The following is a 20,782-nucleotide window of genomic DNA, read 5'->3' as shown; positions in this document are numbered from 1 at the left end:
GCACTCAGGTAGGGCTCCAGGGGCCTTCCTGGAAGGGGCAGGGGTGGGAGACAGCGATGAGGCTTGGGAAGCATTCAGGCCAGAGGTGGGGTACTTGGGACGAGGGTGGGGCAGTGTGTGTGGGGCACTACTAAAGGTAGGGTCCTCTTAAGAGGGGCAAGTTTGATGGTTCAGGGGAGGTGATTAAGCTGTTTTTCATATTCTTTTAAAGAACCCAGCTTTGGAGTCAGTTGCTCCCTCTGGCCAGCTGTGACCGAACAGGCCAAATGTACCTGCCTGTCCTGCCTTCTGAACTGATGTTGGGTGAATGAATGATGGAGTGGAGACAGCACACAGAAGCTGACCGCCCCATCAGAGCAGCAGCCTCCACCATTTCTTGGGGAGCCCTGCACATCAAGCAGCGTCCCGCTCTTCCAGCTCTATCCAGAGCTTACTGAGAAACACCCTGGGGAGGGGCTTGGACAAATTGCTCCAACAGCCTCCAGGAGACACCACCACCAGGCGTGAGCCTATGCAGAGGGCATTTCGTATTCAGCACTCCCCCTCCCCACATGGTGACAAAACGGAGCAGTTTCCCAAGCAGGCAGAATCTGGTTTGCAAAGGCTCTTCAGCCTCTGTGAACCAGCAGTTTCAGCAAGCTGAAAGCTTTCGTCCCACTCCCAACCTGACCCCTCCCCTGCATCCGAAAGCCCCTCCCCCAGCTACCCAAGGTTTCCCTGGGGTATTCATGCTCTGGGGAGGGGGAGAGGGATGGAACCCACACAGCAATGTCCTTTGGAGACATACTTGCATCCTGTATTTAGAAAACCACTCCTTGTTCAAAAAAAGGGGGGGGGTCAATAGGTCACTAGAACATGGGTCATAATGGGTCCCAGAGGGTCAGGATGATCAGTGGCTGGTGGCTGTAATCACCAGCACTGGGAAGGGTCTGGAAGCATGGGGCCCTGGGTCCACGAGGGAGAGCAAGGTCCTGACACCTGGCCCCGACTAGGGGTGACAGTGACTTCCACTGTGCATGGAGAGCCACACCTGGCACCAAGACCACCACCAGATGGCACAAGCGCTAAAATCCATACAAACATTTATTCTGCCCCTGCCTGGGGGTTGGGGAGGGGGTCTTGGAAGGTGGCGCTGTGGGGCTTTACAGAGAGCCCCCAGGGGAGGGTGGGGCTCTGGCGGGAAGACAGTGTCCAGAGGCCAGTAGGCCCTAGGGTTTCCAGAAGGTGAGGCCTGGGGGGCTGATGGAGGGGCTGGATTGGTTCCCAGAAGCCCCAGGGTCCAGGTAGGCTGAGGAGGCCAGATCCCACTGTCCAGGCCCAGGCTAGGTGGAACTCCTAGGTCCTGGTGGCCTTTGGGGCGCCAGCTGCACTCCCAGCTCCACCCCCACCCCCCAGGAGGGAAGGCAGCACCGGGGTCTTGCTCCTCCGGGTGGGGAAGACAACTGTCAAGTCATCAGGTTTAAATTCAAAATAATAAAAATAACAATACAAAATAAAAAGACAAACCCCTGTCACAAACAAACCCTTTGACAAGCCTGCCACCCCCGCACCCTCCACCCACAAGAAGGGCACCAGCAGGGCCTGTGGGGGCGGCAGGCCGGCCCCGCCTGTGGAGTCAGCAGCAGTCTCAGAGGACAGAGGTCGGGGCAGAGGTGGGGATGGGCAGGGGCGGAGGGGTTCAGGGATCCAGGGTCGGTCTCGGTGCTGGGCTCTCTGCCGCCAGCTCATCTGGTTCTCTCGGTTTTCTGTGTCTCGGCGACGTGGACAGGGTTAGCTCTCGAGATTTATTGCACTGTTTTGGAAGAGGCCTGGGGTAGAGGACGGGCCGGGGCTGTGGGAGAGGCGAGCGGGCGGGCAGGCGGCGGTCACCGCTTGGTCTTGGCGTCTTCTCGGATCTTCCAGATCACCAGGTGCATGCAGGCACTGGCATCCTCGCTGGAGCTGTGCCCGTCCACTGCAGGCAAACGAGGGTGTCAGGGGCGGGAGCCTGCAGCCCCCATAGCCCCCAAGGGCCCCATGTGCCCATGCCCCAGCACTCACCATTGTCCTGGATGATCTGTCTGAGGTAGTCGGCCATGAGATTCCGCAGGGAGCGCTTGTAGGGAAGGCCCAGGCGATGCGGGAATAACACAGACGTGTCCACCACGGTGCTGTGGATGACCTGCAGGCGGGTGGACGGACGGTCAGAGAGGGTCCCAGAGGGCATGCCGGGGCCTGGCCTCAGATTCCACAGCTCCCTCCCTGGATTGAGAACAATGGGCCCCAGCCACCTTCTGGGAACCAGGACGGAGGGGACAGGGTACCTTCAAGGCCAGCAGGTCACTCTCCAGACTGTGACCGATGAGGACGGTGTCTGAGCTGAACATGCTAAGCAACACAGCCTGGACATCCCGGAGTGAGATGCTCGTGTCTGCAAGGTCAGCCTCGGTCACTCCTGAAAACCTGGGCGGGACGAAGGAGGCGTTATGGAGCTGGGAGGCCCCAACCTGGGGCCAGACAGGGACTGGGCTGCAGGCAGGGAGTTGGGCCGTGGTGGGGAATGGGCAGAGGGCACGCACCTAGTGTTATAGTCAACAATCTCGTTGTCTGGCCTGACAAAGGTGTCGTACACAACCTGGAGATCCGTGTCCACCACTGTGACGCGCGTCAGCTCCAGGCCATACGTGGTGTAGGACTGCGGGCCCAGGGGACATACATGCCTCAGACGGAGGGTCCTGACAGCACTTCCCGCTCCATAGCCCAGGGTCCCTGAGCCCCATAGGCGGCAACTCAGGCCCCACTTTTAGATTATGGAACCCATGCCAGAGGCCTTCCAGGGGCTTCTCTGGGGGGTCAGAGGGAGATAAGAACATGGGTCCCCTCCCTGCACCAAAGCTGAGCCAGGGGCTGTGTTGTGCACCAGGCCCTCAGGCTCAGGTGCTGGCCAGGCTGTGATATGAGCTCGGCAGGGAGATGGACTCACTGCCAGACACCCTCTTCTTCTGACGCTAGCACAGGCCCAAGGTTCTGCAAGAGGGACTAGGAAGCCCCTCCCAGGCAGCAAGCCCCCTGAAGGCTGAGGAAGTCCAGGGTAGCCAGGCTCACTCACCATCTCACAGTCGAGGGCGTAGACTCCTGGATGCGCATCTCCTGAAAGCTCTTTCTCAAAAGTCTTCACGAACCCTTCCAAGTTTTCCTTCCGGCCATCCTGCACATGTTGCTTGTGGTGGGAGGAAGGGAAGATCAAGTGGTAGGCTCGGAAGGGCAAGGCTGGGCTCAGGGGCTGGGCTGTGCTGGCAGCAGTCACGGACTGTCCTTTACCCATGATCTCCACACCAGGCGGGAAAATCAAGGATGGGAAAAGAGAGGCTTGGGGCCAGCACTCCCCGGGACAAGGAATGACCCAGGACACTTACCTTGGCGACCTGACAGCCGGTAGAGCCTATGGCAGCTGAGCAGCACGTGTACTGAGTCTCCCAGCCACCGGCCACTACAAACAGATGCAGTCAAGCAGGTCCAGCCAACACCCCGGCCCAGTCCACCACACCCGGTCTGCCTGGTGGGCAGGGGCTTCCCAGGCCTCTTCCCTAGGGGGGCGCCAGGCCCAAGCAGGGCGTGAGGGGCTGAGACACCTGGCAGACCCCATCCCACCCTCACCCAGCACCAGTTCTCCTCACTAGGCAGTGACGACGAGCTTGGTGTAGCCCCAGGGAGGCTTGCCCACCCAGAGAGGGTCTAAGGCAGCCAGCGGGCAGAACTTAAGGAGCCCTGTATGTGCCCGCGAGTGGGAAATGACAACAAAAGGAAGCAAGCAGCCACAAGACAGGATGAAGCCTTGGTTCCCTTGGGCCAAACTGCCCCTGTTCTTCAAAGGCAACAGGGGTGGAAAGGGCACCCGGTGGGTGGGGCTGGAGACCTTCCTTTTATGAATGCTGTCACAGAAAGGCCTTTGTATTATTTTTTCCATAAAAACCCACAGTGGAAAAAAAGTTACAAACAATCAGAGCAGGTGGCCAGGCCAGCCCAGCCCGGCAGGGGTCTCACCTCGGTTCCGGCGGAGCCGCCCCCAGTGGTAGTAACACTCCTCCTCGCGCACGCAGCGGCCAGAGGAAGACACGAGGTACTCAGTGCCGCAGCGGCAGCAGATCCTGCAGGAGGCTACCGGGTGGCGGGGTTGGGGTGGGGTGCATCAGGCCAGCCTGCCTGGCCCTGAACTCTGTGTCCACACCCATTGGCTGTAACACTCCCTGTCCACAGACGGCCCCCTCCCCAGCACCCCAACCCCAGGGCAGTGGTGCAGGAGGTACTCACAGTCCTTGGGTTTCTTCTCCTCGGCTGTGAAGATGACGGCGCCACCGGGCTTCTCGGGGTGCGGGAAGGGGTAGCCATTCTCCTTGAGCTGGCCCTCTGTGAGCAGGTACTCCTTGAGGCGGCTGTACAGGGCGGCCCCTGGGGACACGGGAGAGGCCGTCAGCCCGTGGCCACACTGGGGCCACACCAGGGCCCTGTGAAAGGGAACTGAGAGCTGCCGGGGCAGCCCTGAAGGAGCCAGGCTCACCTTTCAGATCCTCCACACGGGGGCTGCTAGGGCGGCTGAGCGAAAAGCTGGTCCTGGCAGCCAACTTGCCCCCCAGCACCACTTCATGGGACACCACCCTCCGGCCGCTGGTTTCTGGAAGAGGGTAGTGAACACAGTTCAGCATGAGTCCTTCCAAGTGCCCCGCTCCCCAAAGAAGGGAACAGCTTGACCTCCTGTGACCTTAACTCTCTGGGGACCAGTAGGCTGCCTGGAAGCCCGTCCCCCCACTGGGGTCTTTGCTGCTCAGAAGGGAAGGGCAAGACCTCCACATGGAAGGAGCAGGGGGCTGGCCTGCGGCAGACGGAAGTGCAGAAGGTGCTAATGCATCCTTTAAGAAGCTTAGGAAGCACTCTCCTGCCTCAAGCTTTTGAAGAGGCCCCCCCATTAGCAGCGGCCCCACAGCTCACTGAGGAGGACAGTTAACAGTGAGAAGAGGCTCTTTTGAGGGTGCAGGGCCAACATCACTCTCCCCAGGAGTCGGACAACCAGGGACGGCAGAGCCCCTGTCTGACAGCCTCCTGACGGGAGGGGGGCTGCTGAAGGCTGAGGCCTGGGTCTTCTGGACATGACTTACTGTTGAGACCAGCTCCGGCACCTGGGCCCAGGCCGCGCAGCTTCTTGAGGGTGTTCACAGCCACGTTCAAGTAGATGTTCTTGCTGGGGCTGCGGTCGTAGGCTACCTTCTCCTCGTTGAGCGCCTGTGGGAGGACATGGACTCAGCCCCACCCGGCCCTGCCTCCCATCATGCCCCCACTCTCCCACCCTCACCACGCACCTTCTCTATGGCTTCCTGGTTAGAAGAGCAAAATTTGAGGCACTCTTCAATAAACAGGTTGAGATACCGCTGGCGGATGACAGTGGGGACTTTGCCCCCGAACTCTTTTGGGATAATGGGCTTCTTTAAACTCTAGAGAAACAGAGACCAGCAGAGGGTGGCACGCTTGTTCCCACCTGACCCTGGCCTGACCCAGCTCAGGGTCGACTCAGTTAAAGGGAGCCAGCAGGCAGTACAGAGGGCTCACCTGTAAGGACGGGCTGTGCGCCACGCGCTTGGGGGCCATGGTGGTGGTGGTCTTGGATGCCATGCCCGACAATGTGCGCGTCTTTAGGGGCTGGCTGCCTGACTCGGGGCCGTTGGGGGGCTGGCTGCTGCTGGCCGAGAGGGTCCTCTTGGCGCCTGTGGGGGCTGTGGGGGGAGAGGGGCCATGAGAGCAGGAGGAGAGCACGCCCATCACCGAGCTGCAAAGCACCAGGCGGCCGCGGCCGTGGAGCGCCAGCAGGACATGCATCTGGGAGCACAGAGGGAGGGGCCGGGGTCGGGCCCGAGGGCTGTGAAATGACATCAGGCTCTATCGGCTTTCAGGTAAGTCCATCGAGGGGGTGGGGGCGAAAATGGGGCTTCAGAGGCCGGCTCAGGCAAGGTCACCGCCAGGGTGGTGCGGCGAGTGGTGGGGGGTGCAGGGAGCCTCTGCCACATGTTCCGGCCCCCGACTCCAAGGCATGGAAGTGTGAGGGACAAAAGGCCCTGGCTCCCAGGCTGAGCACCAGAGCATGCGGGTCGCCCCCTCATTGTGACCAGCCGGCTGCCTGCAGCTGCCCCAGTATTCTGCTGCTCCCTTTGATGAGGTCACAAACCAGACAGAGGAGGGGGCCGCCAGCAGGGCTGTCTCCAAGGGCCCCAGGTGGAGCAGCAGCTGGCAGTGAGGCTGGGGAAGGGGCACGGGGACAGAGTGAGACCACCAAGGCGTGGACAGAGCAGTGACCCAAGCCTGCCCAAACCAGGCTCAGCCATGAGGGAGGGGAGCTCCCCACCAGCCTCGTTTCTAAGGATGCATACTTCTCAGTGACAGGAGCGCTTTCAGGGTCATGCAGAGTAGGAGGCATCGGCAGGTGAGACCCCCTGAGGCTTGGGGGAACCACCCTGCCACCAGAGTGCAGGCAGTGACACCGCCACAGAACTGTCCTAAGTCATCGGGGATGACCAGACAGCTGAGAGCAAGGTTAGGCTTCTGAATGTGCACCTCAGGGCCACGGTTCAGTGCTCTCTCCCTTCCTGTCCCCTTGTGCCCTGCTGGAGATAAGACTACATGACCGCTGGGAGCTCCACCTCAGGCACCCTGGGGGAAGGGCCAGGAACGCCGAGGGCTTTTCCTATGGGAGGCTCTAGCACCAGGAAACCTAAGGAGCCTTCAGACACTTGGAGCTGTCTCCTCAGGGCTGGCTCTTGGGAGGGGTTTGGAAGCAGCAGCAAGGACACCCAGGGAGTTGGTCAGGCAGCAGGGTCTCCCACCCAGGGAAGCCGAATTCTCTGCATCTGGATGAGCCTTCAGAGGCTGCACAGCCGTGCTCCCTCTGCATGCCTAAGCCCCATGCTTATCGGACCACTGGGGTGTAACAGCTTTAAGACAAGCCCAAGTCAGAAGACAGTGGCCTCAGGGTGAGAGAGGAGGAAACCCAGCCCCAACCCCTCCCCCAGATCCACTGGTGTGACTGAAGGGTTGAGGACCTCCAGAGCCACCCCCTCACTAACACCTTGTGAGGTGCCACACCTGGGTGGGAGCCTCCTAGACCAGGCCAGCAGGGGAGGCGTGGAGAATCACTCTCAGTCTGAGGACAGACAGGGAAGGGAGGAAGCCACCCTCGGACTCCCCAGGGTAGCCCCGCCAGGCACCTCCCACTAGCATCAAGGCTGCTTCACAGATAAGCATAGACATCCAGCCAGCACCGCTCAAGGCCACAGTCCCCGGCAGAGCAGGAGCCAGGCCGGGGCTCTCCCTGCTGGTGGCAGCATTCCCCAGCCTCTGGGACCCACCTGCAGCCAGGAGGGGGTTGGGGACATGGGCGATCCTCCGCTTCTCTCCTGGGGCCGAGATGTGGACAGAGCTTGGCTTCTCACCCAGCTGCTGGGCGGCCTGGAGCCAGCCGGCTGACTCCCTCTGCGCCTGCTGGGCCCGTCGGTAGCACACCTCCTGGGCAGTCGGGGGCCGGGCAGGGGGTGCAGGGCCTCTCCTCACAGGCTCCGCCTGGGTGAAGAATTTCAAGCCCAGGACGCTCTGGGTCAGAGGCCAGAGCAGGCCTTCCAGGGCATCAGAAGCAGCACTGCAGGATGGGGCAGGCCAGCCCAGGGACCTTCTTCTGGGCGGGCAGGTGCCCTGGAGGGAAGCAGCTGGCCTTCATCTGAGTCTGCTGACCACGTGGAGAGAACCAGCTGGGTTTCCTCCCAAGTGTGCTCATACCCAGGCAGGAACCAGCTTGGCGCTTCAGCACTCAAATTCACCGTGATGCTCCACTCTCCCCGGCCCCACCCAGCCCTGCCCTGTTGGCTTCTGCATGCCCAGTCCCCTCAGCCCTTCTGTAGGCACAAGCTGTGTGTTCCCACCCACCCGTTAGATTATATCCTGCTCGATCCAATCTTCTCTGAACGGTATTTTCAGAATGCCCAGCCGGGTGGAAGAGGGACTGGTGAGTGGATCACCTCCATTTCTCTCTTCTGCCCCCGTCTTCCGAGTGCTAGCTCACTGACCAGCCCCACGGTGACTGACAACTGATCCTGTCTGTACATGACAAGGGAAGAACCCTAGGCTCAGAGATGTGGCAGCACTTGCCCAGGATCACAGACCACCTCTGAACTGGGGCTGGGCAGTGTGACCCTGCTGGAGGGCTGCCCTCACCTGGCTCACCATGCTCCGTGCTCTGCCCCCCAGCACTAAGCACACCTTGATGACCGGATGTGGGTCCCAAGTACTTCTCTGCAGGACACGAGCAGAGCCAGAGGCCCCCAGCAGCAAGGGAGCATGAGGAGGCCCTACCTCTGTAGATGGGTGCCCATTCCCTCAAGACCCAGAGGCAGACACTTACCTCCTTGCCTTGCTTGGAGAGGTGAGAAATCCTCCTCTTCTGCCCGGGAAACAGCGTGGTCAGGCCTGAATGCCCCTTGTCCTCAGTCTTCTCCTCCTTGGGGTGCTGAGACACAGATCTGTTCCTCAGCGAGCACCCCTCACACCAGCCACAGCTCCTCTCACTCATCCTGGCCTGGGGTACACCCAGGCCTGAGACAGGAGCAGGTGGCAAGACTCTAACTGGCTGCCCAGCTGGAGAAGGGGTTTCAGGGTTCTCACCTCCCCCCAGAATGTGCACAGGCCCTGCCTCCAGGTGAGGACATAGACTTGGCACCTGGGCCCACCTCTCAAGGCCCCCAGAGGGTGAGTTCTGCAGACCACCCAGCCCACACTTCCACCCACCCACCACAGGGACCGGTGCAGGTTCACAATTGTGGGAATGAAGGAAGAAATGAGAAAAGCACAGGGCCAGGAACAAGGAGGGGCACTAAGGAGGGGGGAGCAGGGGGTGGGGCAAGGGTCCCACTAGGGATCACCCACCCCCCGCCCCCCGCAGCTGCAGGTTGCCTGTGGGACTGGCTGTGCCAGCTTCGTTCAGAGCAAAGCTCCCTCTGGTGGTGAGGTGGGGACACTGCAGCAGGAAACCAGAAAGGTGGAGGCTGGCTGAGTTTGGGGGTCTGAGAGGGAGGAGATGGGAAAGGAGGAGAAGGGAGGCTGCAAGGAATATGGAAGCGGTGAGGAGGCAGGGGAGAAGCAGGATCAGGAGCGGGCAAGTGGTAGCCATCCAGGGGTCTGAATTATGAATGAGTTGAGAGGCTGATGCTGAGAAAGCCGTCTCCATTGGGTGCCGGGACTCTGGTCACAGGAGTCAGGGAGGTGCCTGGGTTGCCTGCCCTCACCTGCCGGGCCAGGCGGCCCTTGTCCTCAGTCTTGACGGCCGTTGACTCGTTGAAGATGCGCAGGCACTCTTCCATGGGGTCGGAGTCAAAGTCAACTTCCTTCTCCAGGGCCGAGTAGTCCACGTCAGAGCCTGCCCCCGAGGAGGAGGAGGAGGAGGAGGGGGGCGGGGAGGCCTTGAGGCGCTTGGGCGGCCCCTGCGCAGCCGACAGACCCAGACTGGAGTCCGAGTCTGAGTCCGAGTCCGAGCTGGAGCTGAGGCTGGGGGGAGCGGGAGGCCGGGTGGCCGGCGCCTGGGGCCGCGGGTCCTCGTCCTCACTCTCATCCCCGAAGAGCTCGGCGTGGCTCAGGGTCCGCCTGGGCAGCTTGGGGGCATCCCGGGGGGCGCCCTCGTCCAACGAGCGGGCCTTCCTCTCTGCCAGCTTCCCTGACAGGGTCTTCCCAGCTATCCTATCTGATGGTTGGCGGGATGCCCCCTGTGTGGGGCTCGGCAGTGGTCCTGGCCGTTCAGGTTGGCCTTTCCCTGAGCTGGCCACCGGAGTGGCTGAAGATGGCTTTTTCTTGGTCCCTTGGGGCCGCTCTGCCTTGTGCCAGGGGCTGCCGGCCTGCGGGCCCCTCCTGTCTGCAGCGGGCTTCTCAGCCGGCCTCCCTCGTGCACCATCCTTGCCCTTATCTGTCTTCCGGACACTGTCCTTGTGGCTGGTGGTGGGTGGCACCCCACTTTTCTTCTTAGGCCTCCCCTCCTTGGGGCTGCTGCGCTCTGGCACAGCCCTGGCTGGTGAGCTGGACTTAGCCAGGGGTGGCCTGCCCGGGCTCCGAGGAGGTGGCCCGAGATCCTCCACGTCACACTGCACCGCCATCTCCTTGGTCTCCCGAAGGCTGCCCTCCTCCAGTTCAGGGCCCTCCCTGGAGCCCGGCTTCCCCGGGGCCTTGCTCTCAGCACCCCCTTGAGCTCTTGGGGGGCTGATGGTGACGGGTTTGTCACCTGGAGCGACAACAACATCATCATCCGAGTCCGAGAACCTGGCGTCGCAGCTGCCAAAGGGGTCACAGGGCTTCTTGGGTGCAGGTGTGTAGGGCTCGCTGCCACGGGAGCTCCGGGGCCGCTTGGGGGCCCTTTCGTCCTTGGTGCTGGCCCTGCTGAGCAGGCGAGCAGAGAAGTTGGACAGGGGATCATACTCCAGGTCTGTAGACGGCTTAGAGTTGTCCACCACGTACTTACTGCTGGAGACGGGGCGGCCGTACCGCCGGGGCTGGCCCACGGCCTTGGGGACATACTCCAGGGCACCGCCACCCCCTCCACCATGGCCCTGAGCCCGGTCTGGCGAGGCCAGTGAGTACTTGCAGCCAGGCTCAGCAGTGGCAGCCAGTGGGGTGGGCTGATAGCTGGCATCGGGGCTCAAAAGGCCATGGCCGCTGGGGTTGTAATCGAAGGACAGTGGGAAGGCGTCCCCGTCCAGGCTGGTGGCGGGGCAGGCAGCAGGGCCATGAGGTGCCAGGACGGGGGCCTCGGCCGAACCGCACTCCCGGGCCGTCTCCAGGAGCTCCTGGTAGCGCCTCTGCTCCAGCTCCACCTCAGAGCGCACGGCCTCGATGGCCTGGTTGACCAACTCCAGCTCCAGAATGTCTGAGTGGGAATCAATGCCTCTGCCCAGGATGCCATTCTCCCTCTGAGCAGGGGGCTTGGGCAGCTCAGGGTTGTACGGGTCATAACCGAGCCCTGAAATGGAAAGGAGAAACAGCCATGAGAAGGCTGGTGGAGCAGCGGCCACCTGAGCTGGTGACTGGCCACTGCCTAACCCCAGGCCTTGACCCTTGGGGCCAGCAGGGAAGAGCAGAGAACCAGCCTTCCAGAACCTGCCAGGGCCAGGTCTATGGCTGACCGCACAGCAGCTCTGGCAGCAAATCAAGGATCCTGGAGGGTCCCTCCGTGCAGGTCCTGCCACCAACTGGGGTGTGGGGTGCAGAGCCTGGGGTCTTCCTGACCTGGAACATGGATGGTGAGGTCTGGGGAGCTGGATAAGGGTGGGCTTCCCACATGGCTCAGCCCACGCTTAAGCCATACCACGCAGCTCCCTGAAGCCAGGGAGGCAGGACGACACTGGCAGAAGGCCGGACAGCCAGCCAGCCAGGGCCAAAAGCACAGGGCACAGAGCCATCTGACTTGGGGGCAGGGAGCAGAAGGTGGGCCCGACACAGCCCACCCAGAGCAGCGGGCAGACATGCACAGCCCTGCCTGGTGCCTGTGCCTTTAAGGCTCTGTCCTCCCACAAGCCGCCTCACCCACAGAAAAGCCCACCCGTGGCACATATACCAGTGAGGACGTGGAAAGTCCTGAAGGGTCGACTGTGAGGTGGCAGCTGGGGTGTACGCAGGACAACACGGCAAAGTTCACAGGGGAAGCAAGGCATGCTGTCCCCAGAAGGATGCCAAAGTGTAAGATGTTCAGACAACACATGACATTGGGGAAGCACAGTGGGGTGGACGGCAGGGCAGGCATGGAACACTCATGTCTGCATCAGAACAGGGGTGGTGGGGCAGCTGGTGGGCAGGCGGCTGCTGTTACTGACTCATTTTCAGAGTACATTACACAGGAGCAGCCCAGCACCACCCAAGCTGGCAGGGACCTCACAGGAGACTCCCTTATGGACAAAGGTGCAAAGCTTCTCTGTAAGATGTGAGCAGGTAAAGCCCAATGCCCCCAGAAGTGAGCATTCAACTAGATTCAATTGTTTCAGAATTTAAAATGGTTCCTGGTTAGAGCATCTCCCAGACACGAGTCTGTGAAACTCTGAAGAAAAAGTGACTTGTGCTGATGCCCTGTGCTTGGCCATGCTCCAGGAGCCTCAGGATGGAACCAGCTGTGGCTCCACTCTGGGCCTCTGACCTCCAGAACCGCCAGAGGAAACCCTGTGCTCTTCTAAGGTACCTGGTGAGGAGGGCTCTTACTGCAGAAGCCCCAGGAAATGCAAACACCCCTGAGAGGGGACGCACAGGAGAACTGGCGCTGCTGCAGGACAGAGTGGGTAGCTGGGCTGCTGGAGGACCAGGGGGCCAGGGGTGCAGGTTCCATCACAGGTCTACTGTTCGGCTTTTACCCTGGAACCTATTTCTCAAGTGACAATTGAGAGGACATGTGTGTCTGTGCTTCAGACCACCCCAAACACACCCAGCCTGCAGGTTATAGACAGGGTGGCAAAACTGAGTCACACAGGCCACAGTGGGACTGGGTGCTGGTGACTGGTCAGAACACAGAGCCACTTGCCCCTCTGCCCCAGAAGAGGTTCAGGATGAAGTGACCATCCAGAGGTCCAGAAACCCCCAAGGGCAGGATCCAGGGCCCTCCCCACAGCTGACCCTAACCCACAGCGGGCCCACAGGCACTACCACAGACCGACCCCAGCCACTTGCAGCCCATGTGAACAGAAAAGCCAGTGTTCTCCCCTCCCCTCGAAGTCTTAGATGCCCAGCAGAGTGGAGCACCTAGAACACAAGCTGAGGGACACTGACAGGGCATGTCAGCAAGGGATGGGCTGGGTCCTGCAAGTCTTGAGGGAACTCCAGCCCCAACCCCCCTCAACCCGTGACCTCCCTCCTCCTGAGGCTGAGATGGCTCCCAGTAGCAGGGCTCATCTAGGGGAAACGCCCCTCGCCCCGGAGGGAGTGGGGTTCTAATGGATGGAGGTCCTCACCACTCTGACCAGCTCTGGAACAGGCAGCAAGGTGCCCCAGCAACACAGAAACCCCCCAGAGTGCCTCATGCCCTTCTCACGCCAGAGTTGAGACCTCTGCACTTCACGGTGTGACAGGAATCCCATCACAAACAAGCCTGCACTTGGGAAGCAAGGAGAGGAAGGAGGCGCCCAAAGGGCCAGGCCACAAGTAAGGAACAGGGCGGCAGGCTGCCAAGGCCCCAGGGGGGCCCGCTGGGCACCCTGATGGGGAGAGGAGCTCATGCTCTCTGATGAGGGCCTGCATTAATGTCAGGGGGCTTCCTGAGGGCAGTACCTCCTCCACTTCCTGCAGCCTCCATGGCCCAACACTCAGACTCTGAGGGAGTAAGCCCCTGGCCAGGCCCAGTCCCTGAGATCTGGGCATCCCAGAGCCCTGTCAAGGTGGGATGTTTCAGTACCAGGGAGGCTCCCTCTCCACACCCCACCAGGCTAAATGGAAAAAAAACAAAAGAAACAGCCCTAGGAGAGGGCAGAGGATCTAGGTCAAGACCCTCCCCTCTAAGCCTCAGTGTCCTTGAGGTGACACAAGGCTGCAGGTCTAGGCACAACAAGCACACAGCTGCTGGGGCTTGGCCGCAGCCCCTGCAGTTCAGAAGTGTGTGGGAACCAGAGTTTGACCCCCATGCTCCTGCTGAAGCTTCTGGAGGCCTCTGGGGGGAGGCAGGTAGATGGAGAAGGCATTTGTGATGCTACCTAGCCCCCACCCCACCCCACCCTGCCTCAAGGGACCAGGCCTCAGGGGACCAGGAGGAACTGGAGAAGCTTCACAAGAAAACCTTTGCCAAGCGACAGGTGACCCTCAAGAGGTGGAGAGGGGCCATGGCGCCGCAGAAGCACCTTCCCGTTAACAGGGAGTTAATCTGGCTGGAAGCCAACGGGCGCTCCTTTGGGGTTTGTACCAGGGAAAAATGCCTTTGGTAAACAAGACTAATTGGCTGTTTTTCAGCAAGGGGTCAATTCTCAAGCTGACTGGGAAAGCTCCTGCAAGGCCTGGCTGCCGGGGTTACACTCTCAGAAGTTCCTGCCCCACACCCTGGGCAAGAAATGGGCTACCAAGCGGGGCCACCATGGAAGAGCACCCTAGGGAGGCCCCTGGCAGCTCCTGGGCTGTCTCCATGCCTGGTCTTTGTGTGCCAGCCCCCTCCTGGTTCTGGCACCCGGGGCCACTCTCCCTGTGACCTGGTCCCAACACGCCCTGGTCACCAGCTCCAGATGGCAAGGCATCCAGCATGGCAAAGCCCAGGCCGGCTGTCCCACTTCCAGCCAGGAACAGATACTCATGGCCACGGTGCTCAGGGAACAGGTAGCCCAGAGAGCCCATTTTGGGTGGAAGGACAGTGTAGGGTGGCAGCTGCCCGAATACCTCTGAGCCCTGTCCTCTGCTCCCCCTCGCACCCTCAGTTGAGGAAATACTCCGCAGACACCTGGCCCACAAGCTCCAGCTGCAAGTGCAGTTAATGAGCAGACAAGTGGGCAGGAAGGTCCCACTGGGAGGCATGGGCTCCAACGCAATCGACTCTAACTCTGAGGCCTTCCCCTTTAATCCTCACACCCATCCTGCCTGCTCTGGTCCCCCTCACAGAAGAGGCTGGGACTGGGGCAGTGCCACACCCTAAAACCCTGGCTCCCCTCCCCAGACCAGAAGACCCAGTGCCACCTGATTCTCTACGGTCTGAAGGACTCTCCACCACCCGACCTTCCCCCTACGCCTCTGCCCCCCATCAACAGATGACATGCACATGGCAGTGCAGCCCCTACTTTGTGCCCTGATTAGACAGCAGTGGGGACTCTTTCGCCCCAAGGGATGGTCACAACCCAAGGGGGCAGGCCAGGGGGCCAGGAAGAGACAGGCACCATCTCTGTCACATGAGAAATGAGTAGGACAAAAGAACCAGTCAAAGGAGAGCAATGAGGCCCACTCCTTCGGCAGGAAGCTGCCCAGGTAGCAAAAGCCTCAAGGCAGAGAGAGGAGGACTATCAGCTTCCAGACACCAGGCAAACTCCTATTCATCCCTCAAAACCCAGCTCAGCAACTGCTTGCCTGGGAATACTTGCCCGACTTGTTGCAACCAATGGCTCGCTCTCCTGGATTCTGGCCCAGGTATGTGCTGCTGGACACTCCTTCCCTCCCAGAGGCCCCCAGGTCATCTACAGATGAGTACTGAATTCAGACAGACCCGAAGAGCCCTGGAGGGTGCCAGAGCCAGCTCCGGATTTCACAGCTGACTCAGAGGCTGGGTGGACCTGTGTGTCTGTGCCGAGCTCAAAGCTAAGAGGGCCAAGCCCCACCCCCCTCTGGCCCTGCCATGAACGCTCAGGTCTGCCAGCCACCCGTCCTGCTCCCTACACTTTTCTGGGCTTCCAACCCTGCCTGGCACCTGTGCAGACCGCTCAGGGTGGGGTCAACCTTCACAGAAAGCCTCAGCCATGGGTCCATCACCCTAAAATGACTGGCACAGTTTTTGTTATGAGTTAGATCACACCGACAGAAGTCAACCTTCCAAACAGGCATGGCTTCGACACCAACAAACCAAGTTCCTGCACAACCACTGTTCAAGTGCAATGTTCTGGTCAAGGGGATTCTGAGGGAGGATCCGGGGCAGAGGAGGACAGCAGGGCAAGGACACAGCGCAGGACAGCTGGATGGGACAGGAGAGGCGCACTGCTTGTTGAGGGGCCTACCTCATGGCCCCACCCTGCAGAAGGGGTGGCCGAGGCCGAGGTGGTGACGCTGAGCAGTGGGAGGCTAGGCTCCTCGCACCATGGAGGACGCTGCCCCAATGCCTTCATCTGAGGCTCTACTCCACCTGCGGGGCTGCAAGCCTGCCATGGGGCTTGTGCCTCCCCTCTGCCATATGCTCTGGGGATGGGGTGCACTCAAGCATCCTGCATAGCCCCTGAGCTCTCCGGGCTGCTGTGCTGTCCTCGCTGATCCAACCCTGGCACTTGGGTCCTGGAGGAGCTGCAGCGGGGGCGGGGGGGTTGGTGTGGCAATTCTCAGGGTGGTGCTCTCCCAGCAGGCCAAAGCCGGCTCTCTCAGCCCATCCTCAAATACAGAAACAGGCCAGGGCTGGGACACTGTTCAGGCTCCTCCATCTCGTTTGGCAGCACTGACACTTGGAACTGGACAAGACCACACGTACGCAGGGAAAGGGAACTGTCACAGGCACTGTGAAGGGCTGAGCGGCATCCCTGAACACCCCTTCCCCCTACCCCCCCGGTGCCAGGAACCCCCTACTTCCTGACAACCACAGATGTGTCCCCGGGAAGGTCAGTATGAACCCCAGGAGAGACACTGTTTTGCTGTCACTAAGCAGAGAACCCTAAAAATGCCAAAAAAACCAGCTCTGGGGGCAGGTGTATCCTTATTCAAATGGCCTGAGCCTGGATCTGGGCAAGAAGGCTAGTCTAGAAAGCTCCCCAGGTGCTTCAAGAGGGGCCACCAGGTGTGGGAAACAGAGGCACGGGGCAGGCCTCACACCTTGCTGGGGTTTCTGCAACCTCAACAAGAGAACCCAGCTCCCAAGAAGGGCAGGGTTGCAAGTACAGGAAGGACAGACCATGTCCCAGGCTGGGAGGAGGCACAACAAGCCTGCTGACGCAGGAGCGGGGACATCGCCACATACAAGACGCATCTCCTTTGACTTTCCAGTGTTTTCCTGTGTGTTTAAAATGAACATTACTTTGAGTCCAAAAAAAACCACTCTGAACAGAGATGACTTAGCTGGGATGGGACACTGCCTCTGAAGATACGGGCTGCACCACCCACTGAGCCTAGATCGCCCTCGTCCTGGCGTAAGAAAGGGATTTGTGCTGCTCTGGAAACCCACAGCACCTCTCCTCCACTCCCTCTTCACAGAAAAGTCAAGAACAATGAAACCACCCACAGGATGGCAGTGCAAGCTCCTCCCTGGGAGGTGGCAAGCCTGGGTCCCCTGAGCCTGGTGGCCCAGCTCCCTTGGCTGAGCTGCACCTGTGCACACAGCTCCCCAGGAGAGGTGGGGAGGTGAGACTGGTGACCCAGATCTTTTCCAGGGTGCTCCTGCCCCCAGGGAACACTGGGTGAAGTCTGGGGACAGTTGTGCTTATTAAGACTGGGGGACTCCTGGCACCAAAGAGGTGGGGCCAAGGAGGCTGCTCTACCCTGCACAGAGCCCAGGATATCCCCTCCCATAGGCCCCCACCAGTTTCTGGTATTCATGGCTCCACCCTCTCCCAACGAAGTCAGAGGCCCTTGACAGGTCTGACCCAAGACCACACCTGGCGGCAAGCTAGGGAAGCCCTGGAGTTAGTCAAATACCTGGCCAGACCTTCAGATACACAGGTGACACGGCTCTCTGCTGGGCTTTCCCTCCCAGGAAGGGTAGGAAAGGGTTATGTATGGCTCACTCAGGAAGAGAAAGCACCAGACAGAAGAACACTCCCCTTCTGTCTCTGAGCACGGCCATCAGGGCAGTGGGGAGTCATGCCCTCGTGAATCCTACTGGCCCCCAGCCCATGGGGAAGGCAGCGAAGGGCTACTGCCCCTTCAGAAGCACACACTTCTCTGGCTGCACCCCCCGCTTCCCACCTGACTCCTGGCCCTTAGCGTCCCTTAAGAAGCAAGGCTTGCTCTCAGGACACCAGACAACAAGGGTCCCCCAGGGGCCCAATGTGAGAGCCAGGCGAGCTGCCACCACCACCAGCTGGGGCCACCCTGCCTTCCAGCACGAGTCAGGGCTTCCTCCGGCCGGTCTTTGGGAGATTTCAGTGCTCAGGCCCTGTAGCATGGTGAGGCCCTTCCCCAGGTCTCACTGCTGTCTCTAAGCCTCGGGACACAGCACTGAGCCCAAACGTGATGGGCACCTGGGTGCCCGGCAGCAGGAAGCAAGGGGGCAAGGGCCTGACCGCCCTGATCCGACCCCATGAGGCACACTTACCGACCATGTGTACACAGGTGCGTGGCTTCCCCTCTCTGGGCCCGTCTCCTTGTCTGTAAAATCGGGACAATTGTCCCTCCCACCAGTTAAGAGTCATGAATAAAGAGTATGCCTGAGGGTGCATGGCAGTAACTGGGCAACCCCAGCGGCGCATAGGGGTGGGGACAGGAGGGCAGATCTAAGGGTTGGAAAGAATGGGATGGGCCCTACATGGGCCTCAGGGGACCGGCAGACCAAGGCCGGAGGTGCTGGAAACCCTACATCCCAGCTGCAGGCAGTCAGTACCATCTGCATCCCTGCCCAGCCCACCCTGGCCGAGCATCTGCTCTTGGGCCATGTCAGTCTGATCACAGGGAGACCCAGACAAAATCTGGCCTGTGGCTGCAGCCTCTCCAAGCCCCACAGGAAGTGTGCCTGTCAAAGTCCAGAGCAAGGGGGAGCTGAAAGGTGCAGGAGCAGGGGGAGGCACACCTGAGCCCGCCAAAGAGGAGGAAACAGAGCATTAGACAGGCCCCACAGCAAGATGGAGGCTGAGCCGCAGGAAGAGCCCCACCCGACCCCCAGAGGAGAGGAGGACTGCTTGTTCTCACCTGCAAAAGGAAAATGCAGACACACTGGGGTCAGGGGTAGGCAGCTGCACTTTTTCCTGTGGGAAAGTGAAGCAGACAGGACCACATCACCAATGGGTTCTAAAAAATGACACTTTGGGAAACTGGCCATTTGTGATGCAGGAAGACATCAAGAGACCAATGAACTTGGAAGAACACACGAGAGAGAAATCAGCACTCTCAGACGGCTGGAAGTCAACCTATGGGCCTGCAGATGAGTCGCTGCCCAGGGTCTGAGGGAGCCGGCCTGCCCCGTTTGTCCTGCCCCTAGACATCAGGGGCTCTTTACAGAACACCATGCAGACCGCACATGCATGTCAAAAGATGGAGCCAGAAAGTGCACCCGGGCAGGGTGACCCCCAAGGAGCGTCCCACTCAGGCCTGAAGCTCAGGCACCTGTGGGCACAGCCATCTTCCTTCCTTGAGGGAAGGTTCCCAAGAGCCAGGCCGGTGTCCCACCCAGGTGTGCAGCCTGACCTTGAATGATGGCATCTGGGCAGTTGATGCAAGGCCAATGGCCAAGCAAAATTTATGGTGGAAATTTGAGACAATTCTACCTTTTTTCCCCCTTTTAGGGGGTGGGGGAAACAGGCCTATGACTTCATACTTGCAAGGGTGCTTCTCAAGTAAAAAAACTCTCAGATGAAGATCTGTGTCTTAAGCAGAAAGAGAGAAGAAACTGAACAAGGAAATCTGGGTCTGATGGAAAGAGGGAGCCAGTCCCCTAGAACAGGGGCCAGAACTGGAGCCTGAATTCCCCTGAAAGGAACGACACACATCCTCCCTGTGGACCGTTCCTTGTGATGCCCCTCTTTTTGCCCCCGTTCTTCATGTCTCTGCTCAAGGCCCCCACCTCCTAAGAGAAACAGTGCCTGCCTCCTGGCAGCTCTCACCTGAACTCTGTGACATTGACAATCACCACGTAGAGAGACGCGCAGCCTCTGAACGTCCTCTCGGAAGTCTGCCCCTCATCCCCCCACCCCCCCACACACACGCAATCAATCAGGTTTGCCTCCCTCCCTGACCCTAGCATGACACACAGGGCTCGACACCCAGTCGGAAAGCTCCTAAACAAGACCCTCTCGACTCCGCTGTTGTCAACAGGGGCGGCCACGAGCAGAGGTGCGGCGGGGGAACGAGCGCGGAAGTAAACAACGGCTGCAACCAACACCCCGGGCCGGGGAGGGGGCGGGAACGGTTCCCCCGGCAGGAGTCCCGAGCCTGTTGACCAGTGCTGGCCGCGCTCTTTTCCCGAGCCCCACGCGCTTCACGCTTGCGACACCTCTAGGAGGACAGGTCCTCTCATTGTTTAGGTTTTACACTTGCGAAAACGCAGGCTCAGAGGACCCGAGACCGGCACTGCGCTCTAGGGTGGGTGGCCCCGGCTTGGAGGGACGTCGCTCGCGAGTGTACAGGGAGAGAGCTGAGCGGGGAACGGGAAACCGGGGAAGCCCGGGTGCTGGGGTCCAACCCTCGACGGGGAACCGAACTCGGAGCGGACAGGCAGACATTACCTGCTGCAGGGGACACCGCTCCACCTTCGCCGGGCGCGCCCGGGCCCCGGGCCCCGCGGTGCCGGAAGTGGCAGTAGGGCCGCCGGCAGGGTCCCCCGGGCGCCCCAGCCCAATAGGGGCAGTCGATGGCCCGGAAGAAGCCTGTGGAGCGTAGCATGGTCCGTCCCGCGGCGGCGCCCCGGCCCGGAGCCGCCGGGCCCCCGGGCCCCCTCACTGACGCCGCGGTCGCCGCCGCCCGCGCCTCACGGACCCCGCCGCCGCCGCCATCTTGCTCCGAGGTCCCTGGAGGCCCCCGGGATACTGCCGCAAGGGACCCCGGGAGCGGCTGCCTGAAGTGCGCCTGATCAGAAACGCCTGCTCCCGCGGGACCGAGACGGATCGCAGGCCCCTGGTCTAAGACAGATGGCCCCCAAGGGAGGGATAGAGGACATAGGCTGTCCTGTCTGAGGCCTCAGAGTGCCTCGCCGGCGCCTCCGCCGGGTCCTCTAGCGGCAGCAGCGCCATCTTGAGCCTCAGGCCTCTGCGGCGCCAGGGCTGTCCAAGGCACGCCTGATCAAAAAAAAAAAAAAAAAGAAAAGCTCCTCACTGCCAGTGTTCTTGCCTGGAGAATCCCAGGGACGGGGGAGCCTGGTAGGCTGCCGTCTATGGGGTCGCACAGAGTCGGACACGACTGAAGCGACTTAGCAGCAGCAGCAGCCCCGCTACGGCTTATT

At 60.7% G+C, this 20,782-nt stretch overlaps 1 protein-coding gene across 1 annotated transcript; it reads right to left on the bottom strand.

The window, feature by feature from the left end:
• Nucleotides 1-1,065: 1,065 nt before the first annotated feature.
• Nucleotides 1,066-20,314, bottom strand: REXO1 (RNA exonuclease 1 homolog). The gene is made up of 16 exons (XM_040240137.1): nucleotides 20,070-20,314; nucleotides 9,297-11,014; nucleotides 8,417-8,521; nucleotides 7,371-7,581; nucleotides 5,581-5,744; nucleotides 5,334-5,465; nucleotides 5,133-5,256; nucleotides 4,538-4,651; nucleotides 4,291-4,428; nucleotides 4,024-4,137; nucleotides 3,396-3,469; nucleotides 3,089-3,199; nucleotides 2,559-2,674; nucleotides 2,304-2,442; nucleotides 2,041-2,161; nucleotides 1,066-1,954 (listed from the first exon to the last, which is right to left on the bottom strand). Exons 1-16 carry the CDS (start codon nucleotides 20,224-20,226, stop codon nucleotides 1,866-1,868), a joined length of 3,627 nt encoding a protein of 1,208 aa, XP_040096071.1. The 5' UTR covers nucleotides 20,227-20,314; the 3' UTR covers nucleotides 1,066-1,865.
• Nucleotides 20,315-20,782: the final 468 nt, after the last annotated feature.

This window comes from Oryx dammah, unplaced genomic scaffold, assembly GCF_014754425.2.
Source record: "Oryx dammah isolate SB20612 unplaced genomic scaffold, SCBI_Odam_1.1 HiC_scaffold_5, whole genome shotgun sequence".
Lineage (NCBI taxonomy): Eukaryota > Metazoa > Chordata > Mammalia > Artiodactyla > Bovidae > Oryx > Oryx dammah.
This window is presented reverse-complemented; position numbering and strand designations above follow the sequence as displayed.

Excerpts from the sequence above, each read along its gene's own strand:
- REXO1 (XM_040240137.1), bottom strand. The coding sequence starts at position 20,226 with ATGCTACGCTCCACAGGCTTCTTCCGGGCCATCGACTGCCCCTATTGG. Across the intron at positions 5,257-5,333 it reads ACCAGGAAGCCATAGAGAAG|GCGCTCAACGAGGAGAAGGT; the intron begins GTGCGTGGTGAG and ends GTCCTCCCACAG. Across the intron at positions 1,955-2,040 it reads ACAGATCATCCAGGACAATG|TGGACGGGCACAGCTCCAGC; the intron begins GTGAGTGCTGGG and ends GTTTGCCTGCAG.